Source organism: Salmo salar, chromosome 12, assembly GCF_965601325.2.
Source record: "Salmo salar chromosome 12, fSalSal1, whole genome shotgun sequence".
In the NCBI taxonomy this organism is placed as follows: Eukaryota; Metazoa; Chordata; class Actinopteri; order Salmoniformes; family Salmonidae; genus Salmo; species Salmo salar.
This window is the reverse complement of record NC_138302.1, coordinates 20,134,373-20,154,980: the sequence shown is the minus strand read 5'-3', so window position 1 is coordinate 20,154,980 and position 20,608 is coordinate 20,134,373. Positions and strand designations below refer to the sequence as shown.

Sequence of the window (20,608 nt, the reverse complement as noted above, 5' to 3'; positions counted from 1 at the left end):
TTCTCAGGTTGCAGTCCTTCTCTTTAGTCCCAAGGCACTCAGTACGACCTGCATTCTCTGGCACTGAGCTCAGGATTTTAGACACCTCATTCATTTCTATTGGATATACCAGTTTAGTTCTGAGACTACATGATAACTTGGATGTTGATATGTACAGGGCAGTTCCACTGTTGAGCCCTTTAAGGCACAGATACTCTGATGGGTGTAAGTCACGTTGAAACAGTTCTGACACAGAACACCTAAAACAGTAGTAGGCCCATTCATTTATTCAATTTGTTTCCTCAATTATTATTGCGCTGAACAACAATATAAACACAACATGCAACAATTTCTAAGATTTTACTGAATTACAGTTCATATAAAGAAATCAGTCAATGGAAATAAATGAATTAGGGGGTGGCAGGTAGCCTAGTGGTTAGAGCATTGGGTGAGTAACCGAAAGGTTGCTAGATCAAATTCCCGAGCTGATAAGGTAAAAATCTGTCGTTCTGCCCTTGAACAAGGCAGTTAACCCACTGTTCCTAGGCCGTCATTGTAAATAAGAACTTGTTCTTAACTGACTTGCCTAGTTAAAGGTTAAAAAACAAAAATAATAATAATTTGACCCTAATCTATGCATTTCACATGACTGGGAGTACAGATATGCATCTGTTGGTCACAGATACCTTAAAAAAAAAAGGTAGTCAGTATCTGGTGTGACCACCATTTCACATAAGATAATGGATTTGATTTATTTTTGTATTGAATACATGTATCTTATGTGAAATGGTGGTCACACCAGATACTGACTACCTTTTTTAAGGTATCTGTGACCAACAGATGCATATCTGTACTCCCAGTCATGTGAAATGCATAGATTAGGGTCAAATTATTATTATTTTTGTTTTTTAACCTTTAACTAGGCAAGTCAGTTAAGAACAAGTTCTTATTTACAATGACGGCCTAGGAACAGTGGGTTAACTGCCTTGTTCAGGGGCAGAACGACAGATTTGACTTTTGAGTCCCTGTTGTAATTTCCATGACAATGGATTTTATTTATTTTTGTATTGAATACATGTGTCATGGAAATTACAACAGGGACTCTAAAGTCAAACTTTAATGAATAATGATATATTGTCAGCAAGCTAGAGCGGTTCCAACAAACTTAATGCACTACAGTACACGTCGGTCAGGAGCTTTTTCGGGGCAGTCCCGTTAAGTTCTCTTATATACTGCTTACACAGACAAGTTATATTTGCATGATTTACATTTTTCATTATTCATCAATAATGTTTGGTTCCTGCATGTGACTGGCACCGTCTCCTATCTTAATTTACAGAACATATTCTGGGCCTTCTGCCAAAAAATCTGAGGGGGTCATGACCATCTCCCCCTCATATCTACCCAGCACCTACAGAAACCAATGATTGTATGAGACAAGATGTACAATTCAAGACTCTCCCTTCAGACAACATTTCCATCACACATGGATATGCACCAACTATTGTTGAAACATTATTCTACATTATTTAATGGATAATAGGAGTTAATGAAATAAGATACAGCTCTGAACACCCCCACCCCACCACACACAGCACTCCTACTCAAAGACGCTTGATACATATGGATCTAGAGCTGCATATTATGCTACACTGGTTACCATGGTAATCAGACTTAGTTAACTGTTAGAGAATGGGAGATGGATAACAGGTTGTTTTCTATTTAAACTTTATTTAGGAATCTGGAACCGGTGGCGGAGAGGAGGGAGATGAAAGAAAACATGTATGTGATTTCTGGTGTTTTTTCAGTGACCCGGAATGAGCAAAGTTCTTTCCACATAGACAGGAGTAAGATTTCTCTCCTGTGTGTATGCGTTGGTGTCTACTCAGCTTTACTGATTGATTGAAGTTCTTCCCACACTGATCACAGCCATAAGGCTTCTTTCTTGTGTGTATGCGTTGGTGTGAAGTCAGGTTTCCTGATTGATTGAAGCTCTTCCCACACTGATCACAGCTATATGGCTTCTCTCCTGTGTGTATGCGTTGGTGTGTAGTCAGGTTTCCTGAACGATTGAAGCTCTTCCCACACTGATCACAGCTATAAGGCTTCTCTCCTGTGTGTATGCGTTGGTGTGTAGTCAGGGCTCCTGAATGATAGAAGCTCTTTCCACACTGATCACAGCTATAAGGCTTCTCTCCTGTGTGTATGCGTTGGTGTGTAGTCAGGGCTCCTGAATGATTGAAGCTCTTCCCACACTGATCACAGCTATAAGGCTTCTCTCCTGTGTGTATGCGCTGGTGTCTACTCAGCTGTACTGAAAGATTGAAGCTCTTCCCACACTGATCACAGCTATAAGGCTTCTCTCCTGTGTGTATGCGTTGGTGTATAGTCAGACTGTAATCTCGAACAAAACTCTTTCCACACTGATCACAGCTATAAGGCTTCTCTCCTGTGTGTATGTGTTGGTGTGAAATCAGGTCTCCTGATCGACTGAAGCTCTTCCCACATTGATCACAACTATAAGGCTTCTCTCCTGTGTGTATGCGTTGGTGTGTAGTCAGGGCTCCTGATTGATTGAAGCTCTTCCCACACTGATCACAGCTATAAGGCTTCTCTCCTGTGTGTATGTGTTGGTGTGTAGTCAGGGCTCTTGATTGACTGAAGCTCTTCCCACACTGATCACAGCTATAAGGCTTCTCTCCTGTGTGTATGCGTTGGTGTATAATCATGGATCCTGAATAATTGAAGCTCTTCCCACACTGATCACAGCTATAAGGCTTCTCTCCTGTGTGTATGCGTTGGTGCATAATCAGGGATCCTGAATAATTGAAGCTCTTCCCACACAGATCACAGCTATAAGGCTTCTCTCCTGTGTGTATGCGTTGGTGTATAATCAGGGATCTTGCATGATTGAAGCTCTTCCCACACTGATCACAGCTATAAGGCTTTTCCCCTGTGTGTATGCGTTTGTGTGTAGTCAGGGCTCCTGAATTATTGAATCTCTTCCCACATTGATCACAGCTATAAGGCTTCTCTCCTCTGTGTACTCGGTGGTGTGTAGTCAGGCATCCAGACGTAGAGAAATTCTTCCCACACTGATCACAGCTATAAGGCTTCTCTCCTGTGTGTATGCGTTGGTGTTTAGTCAGGTTTCCTGAATGATTGAAGCTCTTCCCACACTGATCACAGCTATAAGGCTTCTCCCCTGTGTGTATGCGTTTGTGTGTAGTCAGGGCTCCTGAATTATTGAATCTTTTCCCACACTGATCACAGCTATAAGGCTTCTCTCTTGTGTGTATGTGTTGGTGTGTGGTCAGGTGTACTAATTGATTGAAGCTCTTCCCACACTGATCACAGCTATAAGGCTTCTCTCCTGTGTGTATGGACTGGTGTGTAGTCAGGTCTCCTGAATTATTGAAGCTCTTACCACACTGATCACAGCTATAAGGCTTCTCTCCTGTGTGTATGCACTGGTGTGTAGTCAGGTCTCCTGATTGAGTTAAGTATTTCCCACAGTCAAAGCAGGTGTAAGGTCTCTCCCCTGGATGAATTCTCTGATGAGATTTTAAGGTTTTAGATGCAGGGAAACTCTTCCCAAACTGCGAGCAGTGGTATGGTTTCTCTCCGGTGTGAATCTGTTTTTGAATGATCAAATCCTTCTCTTTAGCAAAACTCTTCCCACAGTCAGAGCAGCAGTGGTGAGGTTTCTTCCCTATAGCTCTATGCTGGTGTTTCTTGAGGTGTTCTGATCTGGAGAAACTCTTCTCTTTCTTGTCAGCATCATGATGTTGTTGAGGCTCCCCAGATGATAAGCCCCTCCCACTGAGAGAGCAACAATTACAGCTGTCCTCTGTGAAACAAAGACATTGAATAGTTAGGTTTTGCAAATATGGGTCCATAAACAGATGGGGCGTTATATGAAATAAATGCCTTTTGTGTCCGTTAGATATTTTTCCAGTAATAATTGTGCACCAATATTCAATTTTAAATCTCTGTTATATTAAATAAAGTGCCCTTTAATACAGAACACTTGGAGAATTAGGTTAATCCGATTTTTAATATGAATAAAGACTTTCTAAATGACATTTTAGCATTTTGAGTAAAGTTACAAGCGCAGAATAATATGATTGTGAATAGTCAATTAGTATAAGAGTTTGATTTAAATGTTTACATGCTTTGAAAGAACAATTTCCCTAATAAACCTGTTTACATGGACACACATGAAATCAGGCTACCTGATGGGACTTTGATAAATGCAAAAAGTAGTCAATCAAAATAAACTTTCTACAACTGCGACCATGTCATTTTTTAAAGCATATTTGATTCTGAGTTTGGACAAATAAAGTGTGTATGTGAAAACTATTTCTAAGCTGCATACTTGTTTTTCTTGAATGCACTGCACAAAGAAGTTAGCTTGCGCTGCTTGTGTTAGCACATGCACAGATTAAATACACCTCTATAACTGTGATTGAAGTGTTCTAATCATTCTAAAGACTGTTCAGAATACCAGGTATTTTTAAAGGCGTATCCTTACACCAATTAAGATCAGCAGAGTGAGATGTTTACATGACTAATGCCATACTCAGTCTACTGCCATAATCAGTTTAATAGGAAATGATTGGCGTTGTCATGACGTTGCACTCTTTGGGTACAGCGAGCACTATTCCCCCTCCCTCTGCACCATCCCCCTCTCTCTGTCTCTCCTACACCCAGGCTGGTGCAACCTCAGGTCGTAAATTCCTGGAGGAGAATCCTGCCTCATGGCCAGACAGTATAGAGAGAGTGAGTTTTCATAGAGAGAACAAAGGAATTTCTTCCACCTACATTTACATTTTAGTCATTTAGCAGACGCTCTTATCCAGAGCGACTTACAGAAGTGAATGCACACATTTCATACATTATTTTTTTCCTTCTCCGTACTGGTCCCCCGTGGGAATCGAACCCACATCCCTGGCGTTGCAAACACCATTCTCTACCAACTGAGCCACACAGGACCAGAACTTGAGGTCCGAACAATATTCGTGTTCTGAAGAATGTATAAAAGATCAGTGAAGTAACGAGCTACGAACTGGTCCGTTTGGTACAATTTTATGAAACTCATGAGAGACAATATCGCCACATTACCATAATCCTGTTTATACAACAGTCTCAGTTATGAGGCTTACATCTAATTGTTGTACAAAATGAATGAGTAAAGATGAAACTTGTGAAATGATGTGATGATATGTAATGATGTTAATGTGAGAGAATTGTATTTCTGTTTAAAGTTTCCAGGGGCACAGACAGGACCCGGCGTCATGAGACAGCCCTTTTCTATGTTCCGAATAAAACGCCCACCTGGGTTTTCTATCACCAGACCAGCCTACCTCGATTTCCACGAGAGGGCCAAGGTTTGAGACCATACCAGTACCTCTATCACAGAGGGAAATAAGGGTCTGAGTAGATTGCTGAATCTTTTAACCATCCCACGTTGTTAAACTCTTACCGACAGAATAAGAACAAGTCTTTGATATTAATTACTAGTCTGCAGCTACAAATTCGGTATCATTGAACGCGAAGACCGACAACCGCCGAAACATCTATCCTATAACGACATGAATGAATTTCACTCTGAACTATACATCCTAACCACGACAGATAGAAAGAGAGGGCGGACAAACTCTCCAACAGAAACAAACTTTTCAACAGAGATCCCGATGACACATTGAGCGTAAATATATTGATTGCAACTATTGAGCGTTCATGTGCAAAGGATTAGCATTTCAATTGTTATAATTATCAACTCTGTAGTGCCTTCTCAGCTGACCCCCACTAGCCCACATCCACTATCATTTCTTTGTAACCATATCTACTTTGTTTGTTTGTGTGATGCATTTCTGTGAGCACTTAGTTAGTAAAAAAAATGATTTTAAGACAATTGATGTATGGATGACTCATAGTGAAGACTGGGTTCGTGCAGATAACCAACAATTTACGACGTTTGGAATGAGACTAACATGAGGTAAAGAATAAATCCTTAATCAGAAGACTAAGTGATCAGATATTAAAATATCTGAAAGTTATATTAGGAAAATTATAACTTTAATCTGAATATTTTCCTTGGTGCCCCGACTTCCTAGTTAATTACAGTTACATGATTAAGTAGTTTAATCACGTAATAATAATAATTACAGAGAATTTGTGATAAAGATTAATCTTCAGTTTTATGATGCCAAAGACACGACAGTGTGCATGTAAAGCCCTAGTTATTTGGTTACTTTGACAGTCATTTCTGAACATTATTTATTTCATGTAATTACTGATGAATTTACATCTGTCCCTCATTTTAAGGTCAACCCTGTTACATGAACTGAACTCTTGTTTTAATATGGTGAAACTATTCTTTGAAAAAATGTTTTGAAAATATTTTTTTGCATAAGAAACATTGAACATCTAATAGTCAAATCAGAGTAAAAGCAGATGAGCTGGTTCTACTCTTTTTATCAATTTACTGCTGTTTTATGGTGGGAAACTGAGCATCTCAACCCCTTTACACAGGCATGCTAGAACTGTTTTAACAATAACTTTTTTTGTTAAGATTGCATTCAATTACCACTCCCTGTTGCACAATACTAGCTTCCATTCCCCCTGTCACAAGCAGATTCATGGCTGATTTAAAGGACTATTTTACCAATGTAATGTTTTTGTTGTTTTCACTAGTCCCCTGTTACGGTCAACCCTGTTACTTTATTTAGCACATTGGCTCTTACTATAGGATTTATATTTCATTTAACCTCTTGAGATGGCAAAACGTGTTTTATTAAGTTGAACACGTCATCTTTATGACAGAATGTTAAAACGATGTAAAATCAAACTTTTTTTTTTACCAAGGTACACTTCTTAAAATTGGGTGGAACGACCAGATATTTTCATCAATATATAATTGATCAATTAATTGTTACAGAAGCAGTCTAGTCTAATCCACACACCATGGTTCTTACTTAATAAAATTAAATCTCCATGTTCCTCTTCTCCTTTCTTAGTTCCACTCTGCCCTGGTGTTTTCCTGCAGTCGACCAGACCCAGCAGTAAAGTACAGGGAGGCGATCGACCTGGGGACTCAGGGTGGATGGAGGGGGACGGACTAGATTTGTCCTGTTGGAAGTATTCAACATAGATTAACATTAAACCTAATATTGTATTAATTCAGTCTAAACCTCTGATTCGGGTGCATCCCTCGAACATCTCCTTTTTCCTCAAATGTTCAATCGTTCACTACAACCCACAAATCTAAGAGTATTAGATTGATGGAGGCATGGGCTAGTTTCCACCATATATCTCATACCAGTCATTTCCTATCAAACAGCGATGAAGAGGTGAAGCGAGACGGATAACTGGGCCCAAAATCTGGCTTCTGCCTTATTTGATCGAATATACATTTAAGTAGCAGGCTACTTTGAAGAAGAAAAAAAATCCCAACAAGTTTTACCGTTATGTTTTTTTTTGTCGATATGTTAAAACCCAACCCAACAGGAATGTGGAGGATCAAAGACGATGAAAACTAGTCCTAGACATTTTGTACAAAACAGCAGGGATATAGACTTACCCGATCCATTGTGGAAGCTATTGTTTCTTTGTATGGAATGAAATGTTGTAGGCTCCAGTACAGTTAGACTACTTTGTTGTAGTGTAGAGATAATGACTAGGGAGTTGCGGAGAGAAAATAGGATTCCCAAGGCTGCAAATGATGCGCCCCTAGATCAGAGCAATCAAACATCTACTTCAATATCAAAACGGAATTAAGTTAGGACGAATAAACGTCTCATGTAGCCTAATATTACTTCAGAAAGTTCGTGGATAACATTTTACGTGATCTATAAAATTCGAGTAAAGTCAAGAAAACGTTCAACACCCCCTTTCGCTAAGAATCTTGTTGTCTGCTATCTTCTACCCTTGCCTGGCAGTCACTTGGAACACATGCGCAAAGAGGGAGTATCTGAATAGGCCTCTCGTGAGGGGTGCCTGAGAATTACTACTTCCGGTCTTTGGCTGCTGCTATAATGGCAGCTGCTGTACATTACCAGCACAGACAGGACAAAGAGCTGTTTATGCAAGTCTTGCAATGGGTGCATCAAACCTAATTCACAATTAATTCTCCGGTCAAAAATAAACTTAAGTCCAGCGGTGGAAAAAGTACCCAAGTGTTATACTTGAGTCAAAGTAAAGATACCGTAATAGAAAATGACAAGTAAAAGTGAAAATTCTACTTGAGTAAAAGTATTTGGTTTTAAAAATACTTATGTATCAAAATAAATATAATTGCTCAAATATACTTAAGTATTAAAAGTATGAATAATTAAAATGTCCTTATAATAAGCAAACCAGACGGCAAAATGTTCTTGTTTTTTTTTATTTACGGATAGGCAGAGGCACACTCCAACCCTCAGACTTAATTTACAAACAAAACAATTGTGTTTAGTGAGTCTGCCAGATCAGAGTAAGTAGGGATGACCAGGGATGTTCTCTTGATAAGTGTGTGAATTTAACCATTTTCTGTACTGCTAAGCATTCAAATTTTACTTTTGCGTGTCAGGGAAAATGTATGGAGTAAAAAGTATATCACTTTCTTTAGGAATGTAGTGAAGTAAAAGTAGTCAAAAATATAAATACTAAAGTACAGATTCCCCCCCAAAAAACTACTTAAGTAGCACTTTAAAGTATTTTTACTTAAGTCTTTCTTCTAAACTAAACTACAGCCAAATATACTGTATTTATAACTAACTCCCTTCTGTCTATGTATATAACTTGTATAAAATAAAGATGTTATTTCAAAATAACAGTAAACATAATGCTTTATAGCTACAATATAGCTAACGTTAGCTAGCTAATGACAAGCTCATCTCTGCTGCCTGGATGCTTTCACGTTTCTCTCGTCTGGATTTCTTGCTGTTAGTTACCACATGGACAAGCAGTAGCCTACTGCAGTAGTCAGACTACACCAATTACCAAAATGTCATGTTTATACTGCACAAATATTTGAGAACAGTCAGCCCTCGAATGCTAGCTAACGAACGTTAGTTGATTGTAACATTGACACTGTCTGTGTGCTGATTACAGGTTTAACTAACGTTAGTTGATTGTAACACTGACATTGTCTGTGTGCTGACTACAGGTTTAACTAACGTTAGTTGATCATAACATTGAGACTGTGTGCTGACTACATGTTTAACTAACGTTAGTTGATTGTAACATTGACACTGTCTGTGTGCTGACTACAGGTTTAACTAACAATAGTTGATCATAACATTGAGACTGTGTGCTGACTACAGGTTTAACTAACGTTAGTTGATTGTAACATTGAGACTGTGTGCTGACTACAGGTTTAACTAACGTTAGTTGATCGTAACATTGACACTGTCTGTGTGCTGACTACAGGTTTGGAGGCCACTCTACAGATGAACCCTCTATCCTGACACCTTTGGAGCAGTGCTGCAGGTAAAACATGGTACATGATTAAACATTAAGATGCAATGACTTGTGTTGTCATGAATATATATATTCAGCTAGAGGAGACATGATAAATGAAAAATATAATTGATTCCTCTTTTTTTATCAACTTTTACTCCATTTCTCTCTCGCTCTCTTTCTCCTTATCTAGGATCCGTCGCTCCACCCCACTGCTTCTGCCTGCGTCTCCTCTCCCTGCCCCAGTACAGTCTGTCATGTCATGAGGGACTCTCTTTTTCATGATCCTCTATTCTCCGTGGCCCCTCTCCAAGCTGCAACTCTCCGCCCTGGACCGTTGCCTAGCGACCGTGCTCAGAACCTTGAGCCGTCGCCAGGAGCGACAGTGTTGCCGCCATGGAAGAGGCGAGGATGATGTCACTCATTACAAGACATTACATTACATTTACATTTACAAGACCTTGGTTACACCTGTGACACATGCACGGTACACTCTTAGAAAAAAAAATATTTTGACAGTTGAAGTGTTGTTGTTGAGTGGGTGTGGCAACACTACACTTTTAGAAAAAAAAGGTGCTATCTAGAACCTTAAAGGGTTATTCAGCTCTCCCCATAGGAGAACCCTTTTGGGTTCCAGGTAGAACCCTTTGGGTACCATGTAGAATGCCTTTGTAGAAAGGGTTCTACATGGAACCCAAAAGGCTTCTACCTGGAACCAAAAAAGTTCTATATGGAAGTGAAAAGGGTTCTTCAAAGGGTTATCTTATGGAGAAAGCCGAAGAACCCTTTAAGGTTCTAGATAGCACCTTTTTTACTCAAAGTGTAGTGTTGCCATGCCCACTCGACGACAACACTTCAACCGTCAAAATAAATTGTCCTGGTGCATCACCATGGCGTTGATGAATTGTGTGACATCATTGCATTGGCAAGCCACAAGACTGACATAAGGACATTTGCTGTTTCTGGCATCATTTGTTTGGCTTCTAACTGTTAGAGAGGATAGCTGCATCCCAAATGTTAACTGACATTCAGTACCAGTCAAAAGTTTGGACACACCTATTCATACATTGTAGAATAATGGTGAAGACATCAAAACTATGAAATCATGTAGTAACCAAAAAAGTGTTAAACAAACCAAAATATATGTTATGTTTTAGATTCTTCAAAGTAGCCACCCTTTGCCTTGATGACAGCTTTGCACAATCTTGGCATTGGGTCTTTCAACCAGCTTCAGAGGTAGTCACCTGGAATGCATTTCAATTAACAGGTGTGCCTTGTTAAAAGTGAATTTGTGGAATTTCTTTCCTCAATGTGTTGCCAATCAGTTGTGTTGTAACAAATTAGGGGTGGTATAAATCAAATAAAACTTTTTGTCACATGTGCCGAATACAATAAGTGTAGACCTTACCGTGAAATGCTTACTTACAAGCCCTTAACCAAAAGTGCAGTTCAAGAAAGAGTTAAGAAAATATTTACCAAATAAATTATAGTAAAAATATTAAAAAGTAACACAATAAAATAACAATAACGAGGCTATATGCAAGGGGTACCGGTACCGAGTCAATGTGCGGGGGTACACGTTAGTCGAGGTAATTTGTACATGTAGGTAGGGGTGAAGTGACTATGCATAGATAATAAACAGCTAATACCAGCAGTGTACAAAACAAATGGAGGTGGGGGGTGTGTCAATGTATATAGTCCAGTGGCCATTTTATTAATTATTCAGGAGTCTTATGGCTTGGGGGTAGAAGCTGTTAAGGAGCATTTGGGTCCTAGAATTGGTACTTCGGTACCACTTGCCGTGCCAGAGCAGAGAAAACCGTCCATGACTTAAGTGATTGGAGTCCGACAATTTTTTGGGCTTTCCTCTGACAACGCCTAGTATTTAGGTCCTGGATGGCAGGAAGCTTGGCCCAAGTGATGTACAGGATCGTACGCACTATCTTTCATTAACTCTTACATCTAGATGTTCCGCTAGCGGAACGCCGCTCCAATATCTAATGATAGGGCGTGGCACGAATTACAAATTCCTCGAAAATCCCAAAACTTCAATTTTTCAAACGACTATTTTACACAATTTTAAAGACAAGACTCTCCTTTATCTAACCACACTGTCCGATTTCAAAAAGGCTTTACAACGAAAGCAAAACATTAGATTATGTCAGGAGAGTATCCAGCCAGAAATAATCAGACACCCATTTTTCAAGCTAGCATATAATGTCACAAAAACCAAAACCACAGCTAAATGCAGCACTAACCTTTGATGATCTTTATCAGATGACACTCCTAGGACATTATGTTATACAATACATGCATGTTTTGTTCAATCAAGTTCATATTTATATCAAAAACCAGCTTTTTACATTAGCATGTGACGTTCAGAACTAGCATTCCCACCGAACACTTCCGGTGAATTTAATAAATTACTCACGATAAACGTTCACAAAAAACATAACAATTATTTTAAGAATTATAGATACAGAACTCCTTAATGCAATCGCGGTGTCCGATTTTAAAATAGCTTTTCGGTGAAAGCACATTTTGCAATATTCTGAGTACTCACCAAACTCAGATTTACTATAAGAAAAATTGGATTACCTTTGCTGTTCTTCGTCAGAATGCACTCCCAGGACTTCTACTTCAACAACAAATGTTGGTTTGGTTCCAAATAATCCATAGTTATATCCAAATAGCGGTGTTTTGTTCGTGCGTTCAAGACACTATCCGAAGGGTAACGAAGGGTGACGCGCCGGCGCATATCGTGACAAAAAAAATCAAAATATTCCATTACCGTACTTCGAAGCATGTCAAACGCTTTTTAAAATCAATTTTTACGCGATTTTTCTCGTAAAATAGCGATAATATTCCGACCGGGAGTCGTTGTTTTCGTTCAAAGACTGAAAATGTAAAATGGACTCTTCACGTGCACGCGTGCACCCGTCTCATTGTTCTCAGATCGACCACTATCCAAATGCGCTACTGTTTTTCAGCCAGGGACTGCAGAGTCATCATTCAACGTTCTGGCGCCTTCTGAGAGCCTATGGGAGTCTTAGAAAATGTCACGTTACAGCAGAGATCCTCTGTTTTCGATAAAGAGGCTATAGAAAGCCAAGAAATGGTCAGAGAGGGCACTTCCTGTTTGGAATCTTCTCAGGTTTTGACCTGCCATATGAGTTCTGTTATACTCACAGACACCATTCAAACAGTTTTAGAAACTTTAGGGTATTTTCTATCCAAATCAAACAATTATATGCATATTCTAGTTTCTGGGCAGGAGTAATAAACAGATTAAATCGGGTACGTTTTTTATCCGGCCGTGAAAATACTGCCCCCTATCCATAACAGGTTAATGTGAAGACTGTTATATCAAATAAATTCTCTATGTGTAATTATTACCTGATTTAAACTAATCACGTAAACAGTAATTAACTAGGAAGTCGGGGCACCATGGGAAAAGGTTGTTTATAGAGTCACTATTTCCCGAATGTAACTTTCTTCACATTTTCATATCTTATCGATTTACAGTCACTTATTAATGTATTATTACCTCATCAGTCATTTTCTGAATGTCGCAAACCCTTGGATATCTGCATGAACCCTTCCGCAGAGGTAGGGAGGCGAGCAGGCCAGAGGTGGATGAATGCAGTGCCCTTCTTTGGGTGTAGGGACTGATCAGAGCCTGAAGGTACGGTGGTGCCGTTCCCCTCACAGCTCCGTAGGCAAGCACCATGGTCTTGTAGCAGAAGCGAGCTTCAACTGGAAGCCAGTGGAGTGTGCGGAGGAGCGGGGTGACGTGAGAGAACTTGGGAAGGTTGAACACCAGACGGGCTGCAGCGTTCTGGATGAGTTGTAGGGGTTTAATGGCACAGGCAGGGAGCCCCGCCAACAGCGAGTTGCAGTAATCCAGACGGGAGATGACAAGTGCCTGGATTAGGACCTGCGCCGCTTCCTGTGTGAGGCAGGGTCGAACTCTGTGAATGTTGTAGAGCATGAACCTACAGGATCAGGTCACCGCCTTGATGTTAGCTTATTTCAGGTATGTTCATCCCCATTTTGTTCCATTTGCTTCTGTTCAAGAAACATTTTAACAGAATTGGGGGAACGAACACATCCCTGATCACGCGTAGACACAATTCACTTTCATAGCAGCCACGTTGTATTCCTTGTCGCATCTATGCAACGTTACTTTATCTTTTTCGTTTTTTTAAATTGCCAGCATCTTGAAGCTAAAATTGGGATCATGTTTACTGTGCTAATGACCATACCAACAGTAAAGGAGAGCAATGTACAATACAGTGAACTCAGCAAAATGAGGCAATTTGTGGTAAGTACATGCGGGCCGCCATCTTTATGCACCTCTGCTACTGTTACAGAAGCAGACTGTAGTCTAATCTACACACCATGGTTCTTATTTAATGAAAACAAATCTCCATCTTCCTTATCTTCTCCTCCTCCTCTCTCAGTTCCACTCTGCCTCGGTGTTTTCCTGCAGTCGAATCATGAACCAGGCATATTTCAAAAATGTATTTACTTAAAATGTAATCTTAAACCTAACCGTAACCACACGGTTAACCTTATGACTCACACTAACCTTTAAATAAAAAAGCAAATTTTTGTTTCCATGAACTTCCACGACATACATTTTTGACTTTCTGGCTGTGGTAACGACTGCCTGACATTTAAGAAATGTATTTTCATTGCCATTGCATATTAGCAGGCAATCGCTGGGAATTATTTATTGGGTTAATTTACAGGAACATGATGTGTCTCACCCCACAAAAGGGGTGCTACAGAAAAGTTGGGAGCATGAACGTGGACAGAATAAAAGCTTTGGATGGGTGGGTGACAACCAGGAGAGGCAGATGGGTTTGTATTGCAGGGACTGATGGTCGTACTGTTGACCTTGCAGTGGTTGGAGGAAGTCACGCATAGTAGTTATATGTTCTGACTCATTTGTTGTGTTGATGAGCCTGTAATCATTTAGCTCATTAAGCAGAAAAGGCCTGCTATATGAAGGAATTCAAATTCATGCCCAGGTGAGACAGATGTGTGTCCTAATAAGCTTTGCTTGGGTCCCGGCCCATGTGGGGGTGGAAGGGAATGAGGAAGTAGATGTGCTAGCTAAACAGGCCCTTAGGAGACAGGAGGTGGAGGTGCCAATGAGCAAAGCAGAGGCTAAGGGAATGATGTGGGCAGAGATGGCAGGAGCAGTGGAACAGTAACAATAAGGCAGGCATCTATTCATTGTTGACATTTTAGTCATTTAGCAGACACTTATCTAGAGCGATTTACAGGAGCAATTAGGATTAAGTTGCTCTAGGGTACATTGACAGATTTTTCACCTAGTCGGCTCGGGTTACAGGCCCAACACTATAAACCACTAGACTACCTGCTGCCCATATTCCAGGTACAGAGTAAAGTAGGGGAGGATTGTAGGAATGGACAGAAGAGAAGAGGCTATCCTTACAAGGCTAAGAGTGGGGCATAGCCAGCTGAATAAGTTATGAAATGTGATAGGAAATCATTCAACAGGAAGATGTGATTATTGCCAGGAAACAGAGACATTGGAGCATGTACTGATGCAGTATGATAGGGAAAGAGAGAGACTAATACAGTATGAGAGAGAAGGGGTACAGGAATTGAGTTTGATAAGCTGTTGGGGTTCGTTTCCTTGTTACTTGCCAATCATTGCCTCATTGGTGAAATTAGCATTATGACAATATCTTTAATTAAATCATTCAAAAACCTTTATTAATGCAATTGCAGACAGAAGTTGACAACAGGAACATTACACATGTTTCCGAGTAAGTTCTGCATCAAAGAAAAGGTCCCAAGTTATTTTATCAAACCCAAATTCCATGTGGGAGAAAAACTCATGACTATGATTACATTTCCATTATCAGCAGCATTTAGGCTGTCCACTTTGAAGAGCTGAGACAGACTAGCCATATAAGGAATGGAACATATATGACCAGGCCCTGCTACCATTATAACCTATACAGCTGTCAGATGTGGGAGCTAACAAGCAAGAACTGAGATGGAAAGATAATAATGGAGAAAGGTCAAGGAAAGCTATTTCCATATAGAGGGAGGGGACTCAATATGTTATGCAAAGACAGAATCCTATAAAGGTAGGACTCTGTAATATGAGAATTTAGTCTTTTTCATGGAAGGGCTCTGCTCTGTTACGTGTGTAATAGGGTCCTTCCATGGATGGGCTAGGCTTTGATACTCTGTATTAAATTCCATATTGAATTCACAAGTTCTCGTAAGAGTGTTATATTTCTGAGGCAATATTCCACGGCATACAGCCCTAGTGATGTCACTGCCTACGTCATTATCTTTTACTCATGAGACCAAAACCATGCCTACACAGCTATATAAACAAGGCTTTTAGTGTTATCTAAAAGCTTAGCAGTAAATGTCCACGTTGATTTATAGTGGAATGTCTGACTAGTCTCCTATCTCTTACACTCCCCTGCAGAGTTCTGTCTTTACAGTCACACATTTCTCAGACAGTTTCTTCATAAGTGGCAGAGAGCCTAGAAAAGCACTGTGGAACAATATTAAACCTCATAATGTATATATATTGTTAATCTGTAGTCTAGGACCCTATAAATGTAAGGACTAGGTGTAATCGGTTCTGTACCGGTACCTTCCTGCATTGTGTTCTGGTAAGGTGTAGGTGGAAGACAAGGCTCTGGACACAATTCTGCCGGTTGCCTCTCTTTTAATGACTTCATGGAATGGATACAAATACAAGGCAAAGTTAATGCTGCCGTCTGGACTGCCATACAAGTATATTTGTCTCTCCTCATCACGCTCTGAGCAAACTCAGTAGTAAAAGCATAAAAAAAATGCATTTTACATGTTCATATTTTTAAAAGACTCACATTTCATTTTATAAATGTTGTACACCAATACAATAATAATTTGCTAAGTGCAAAATATTTCTTAGAGAGTGTACTATTGAACCATTATACCTGAGGCATACTAATGAAGTAACGCCATTTTTTACATGACCGGACAGGTAACAAAATAAATGACAGCTAACTAGGCACATTAAACATGAAGTACAAAATCGTCACATTTCACAACATACCTGCATGGAATGGATACAAATACACGGCAAAAGTTAATGCTGCCGCCTGGACTCCCATACAAGTATATTTGCCTAATAAAAGACAAAAAACAGTGAAGAATGCCTGTGAGAAAAATCATTCTTGTATCTCAGCTGCCGTCCACCTATCAGCTGTTTTGAAAATTAAAACCGCAGAAAGGGAAGGATCTGGGCAGTGTTTCACAAACATCATCGTTACCTCTCAGCTGGAGTACTCGATGCTCCGACCCTGCCTCCTCAAACACTTGTCGGCCACATCTACTGCCTTGTTCCAACGGATCCAGTACTCCATGGCATTTTCTCCTAGTACTTGCTAAGTGTTATAAAAAATGTTTGGCAAGAGGCATGGATGAATATGTCAACTCACTGAAAAGATATTTCAGTATATCTATTATCACTTTGGGGGTTCTCGTGAGGTTTCAAAGATGTATTGCTGCAGAGTGTTATCTTTACGATGTCTCTAGCTCTCCCCAGAAGCTTGGACATGATCTCCTGTGACTGTTCTATGACCGGCACGCCCCTCTTTCTCAGGTAAGCGTCCATGAGCTCCTCCCATCATGTACTGAGCACTTGTCAGACCCCTCCCCTCTGAAACATGGAGGCTCTCTCACATCAGACTGCATGACCAACTTCATACCAGATAAATTAAGGAAGGGTGTGTCAGTGAATGTCTGGCCTGCACTGGAGCTCTGAGCATGTGCGCCTCCATCGTCCTTCCGCTCACCTTCCTTCCTAATTTGAGCTCAATTGTCACGTCCTGACCAGTATAAGGGGTTATTTCTTACTGTAGTTTGGTCAGGACGTGGCAGGGGTGTGTTTGTTTTGTGTTGTCAGGGTTTTTGGGTAGTGTTCTATGTTTTGTATTTCTATGTTATATTTTCTAGTTATTCTATTTCTATGTTAAGTTTATTGTTTTGACCTTCAATTGGAGGCAGCTGTTCCTCGTTGCCTCTAATTGAAGGTCCTATTTAGTAGGGGTGTTTTTCTATGGGTTTTGTGGGTAGTTGTTTCTTGTTTAGCTGTGTGCCTGACAGGACTGTTTTTGTCGTTCTTTTTGTTCAGTGTTCATTTATTTAATAAATTTGAAAATGAGCATTCACATCCCCGCTGCATTTTGGTCCAATCACTACGACGCTCGAGAAAATAATGGTAGATAGAGTGATTTATTTCAGCTTTTATTTCTTTCATCACATTTCCAGTGGGTCAGAAGTTTACGTACACTCAATTAGTATTTGGTGGAATTGCCTTTAAATTGTTTAACTTGGGTCAAACATTTTGGGTAGTCTTACCACAATAAGTTGGGAGAATTTTGGCCCATTCCTCCTGACAGACTGGTGTAACTGAGTCAGGTTTGTAGGCCTCCTGGCTCACATGCTTTTTCAGTTCTGCCCACAAATTTTCTTTAGGCTTGAAGTCAGCGCTTTGTGATGGCCACTCCTGTAACGTCCGTCTGAAGGAGTAGACCAAGGCGCAGCGTGGGTTGGATTCATCATATTTTAATTAACGTGAACCAGCAAAACAATAAACAAAACACAACGAACGAACAGTATTGCAGGCTACTCACAGCTGTGAGTTATGTTATACTCACAGACACCATTCAAACAGTTTTAGAAACTTTAGGGTGTTTTCTATCCAAATCAAACAATTATATGCATATTCTAGTTTCTGGGCAGGAGTAATAACCAGATTAAATCGGGTACGTTTTTTTATCCGGCCGTGAAAATACTGCCCCCTATCCTAAACAGTTTAAGCCATTTTGCCACAACTTTGGAAGTATGCTTGGGGTCATTGTCCATTTCGAAGCCCATTTGCGACCAAGCTTTAACTTCCTGACTGATGTCTTGAGATGTTGCTTCAAGATATCCACATAATTTCTCATCATGATGGCATCTATTTTGTGAAGTGCACCAGTCCCTCCTGCCGCAAAGCACCCCCACAACATGATGCTGCCACCCTCGTGCTTCACGGATGGCATGGTGTTCTTCGGCTTGCAAGCATCCCACTTCTTCCTCCAAACATAACAATGGTCATTATGGCCAAACAGTTCTATTTTTGTTTCATTAGACCAGAGGACATTTCTCCAAAAAGTACGATCTTTGTCCCAATGTGCAGTTGCAAACTGTAGTCTGGCTTTTTAAATGGCGGTTTTGGAGCAGTGGCTTCTTCTTTGCTGAGCGGCCTTTCAGGTTATGTCGATATAGGACTAGTTTTATTGTGGATATAGATACTTTTGTACCTGTTTCCTCAAGCATCTTCACAAGGTCTTTTGCTGTTGTTCTGTGATTGATTTGCACTTTTCGCACCAAAGTACGTTCATCTCTAGGAGACAGAATGAGTCTCCTTCCTGAGCGGTATGACGGCTGTCTAGTCCCATGGTGTTTATACTTGAATACTATTGTTTGTACAGATGAACGTGGTACCTTCAGGCGTTCGGAAATGGCTCCCAAGGATGAACCAGACTTGTGGAGGTCTACAAATCTTTTTCTGAGGTCTTGGCTGATTTCTTTTGATTTTCCCATGATGTCAAGGAAAGAGGCACTGAGTTTGAAGGTAGGCCTTGAAATACATCCACAGGTACACCTCCAATTGACTTAAATGATGTCATGGCTTTAGAAGCTTCTGATAGGCTAATTGACATCATTTTCTGGAACTTCCCAAACTGTTTAAAGGCACAGTCAACTTAGTGTACATAAACTTCTGACCCACTGGAATTGTGATAGTGTATTATAAATGAAATAATCTGTCTGTAAACAATTGTTGGAAAAATGACTTGTCAAGCACAAAGTCCTAACCAACTTGCCAAAACTATAGTTTGTTAATTTCCTCGCTCTAGGGGGCAGAATTCGGAAGTTTGGATGAATGAGGTGCCCAAAGTAAACTGCCTGTTACTCAGGCCCAGAAGCTAGGATATGCATATAATTGGTAGTATTGGATAGAAAACACTCCAAAGTTTCCAAAACTGTTGAAATGTCTGTGAGTATAACAGAACTGATATGGCGAGGACGAGGACGAAAAACCAGAGGACAATCCATCCAGAATTTTTTTTTTCCAGCTCACCCCTGATTAGAATGCCTGTCAGTGGGAAAATAACAGGAATTCCTCCCAGATTGCAGTTCCTAGGGCTTCCACTAGATGTCAACAGTCATTAGAAAAAGTTTCAGGCTTGTTTTTAGAAAAATTTGCTAGAATTTGTAGTTTTTCCCAGGAGGCTCCCATTTCGGCTTGTAGTGTAATGACGCACCAGGATGAGAGCGCTTACTTGTTGTTTATCTCTGGTAATGGACATACTATTCTCCATCTTAAATGTTATCATTAATTTACATAATAGGGTACCTGAGGATTGATTATAAACATTGTTTGACTTGTTTGGAGAAATTTATTGGTAACGTTTGGGATTCATTTTGTATGCATTTTGAACGAGGGAAACCGGTGGATTACTGAGTCAAGCGCGCCAGCTAAACTGACTTTTTTGGGGTATAAAGAAGGACTTCGACGAATAAAAGGACCATTTGTGATGTAACTGGGACTCTCATGATTGCAACCAGAAGATCTTCAAAGGTAAGTGATTTATTTAATCGCCATTTCTGACTTTAGGGATGACTCTGCTTGGTTGAAAAATGAATGCAATGCTTTTGTGTGCGGGGCGCTGTCCTCAGATAATCGCATGGTATGCTTTCGCTGTAAAGCCTTTTTGAAATCTGACGAAGCGGCTGGATTAACAAGAAGTTAAGCTTTTAAATGATGTAGGACACTTTTATGTTACGAATGTTTAATATTCCGAATATTGTATTTTTGAATTTCGCGCTCTGCAATTTCACCGGATGCTGGCGTCCCACCTAGCGGAGAGAGGTTAACAAGAAATTTGTGGAGCTGTTGAAAAACGAGTTTTAATGACTCCAACCTAAGTGTACGTAAACTTCCGACTTCAACTGTAAGTCATATTCACTATCAAAATAGACAAATAAAATTGAATATATGTATCAACAATTTCAAATTTATCAGTTAATCTAAGAGATATACCAAACAAAACATGAGTTATTTATTTGTGTGTTTAAGAGATTTCAT

At 40.0% G+C, this 20,608-nt stretch overlaps 1 protein-coding gene and 1 long non-coding RNA gene across 2 annotated transcripts in view; one reads left to right on the top strand and one right to left on the bottom strand.

Annotated features, from left to right (window-relative positions):
- LOC106564411 (uncharacterized) overlaps positions 1 to 7,124 on the top strand; it is a 50,114-nt gene extending 42,990 nt beyond the window's left edge. The window contains exon 4 of the long non-coding RNA XR_001319486.3: positions 7,002 to 7,124. This is a non-coding gene — a long non-coding RNA (uncharacterized LOC106564411). The remainder of the gene's footprint in view (positions 1 to 7,001) is intronic.
- On the bottom strand, positions 1,095 to 7,875 carry LOC106564397 (uncharacterized). The gene is made up of 3 exons (XM_014130480.3): positions 7,565 to 7,875; positions 6,960 to 7,113; positions 1,095 to 3,829 (listed from the first exon to the last, which is right to left on the bottom strand). The coding sequence occupies exons 1-3, from the start codon at positions 7,571 to 7,573 to the stop codon at positions 1,713 to 1,715; spliced, it is 2,280 nt and encodes a 759-aa protein (XP_013985955.1). The 5' UTR covers positions 7,574 to 7,875; the 3' UTR covers positions 1,095 to 1,712.
- Between the last annotated feature and the right edge of the window lie 12,733 nt (positions 7,876 to 20,608).

Bases quoted from the DNA above. Each gene is read 5' to 3' on its own strand.
- LOC106564397 (XM_014130480.3), bottom strand. The intron at 3,830-6,959 runs GTAAGAACCATG...TTTGTTTCACAG, and splicing joins TGGAGATTTAATTTTATTAA to AGGACAGCTGTAATTGTTGC.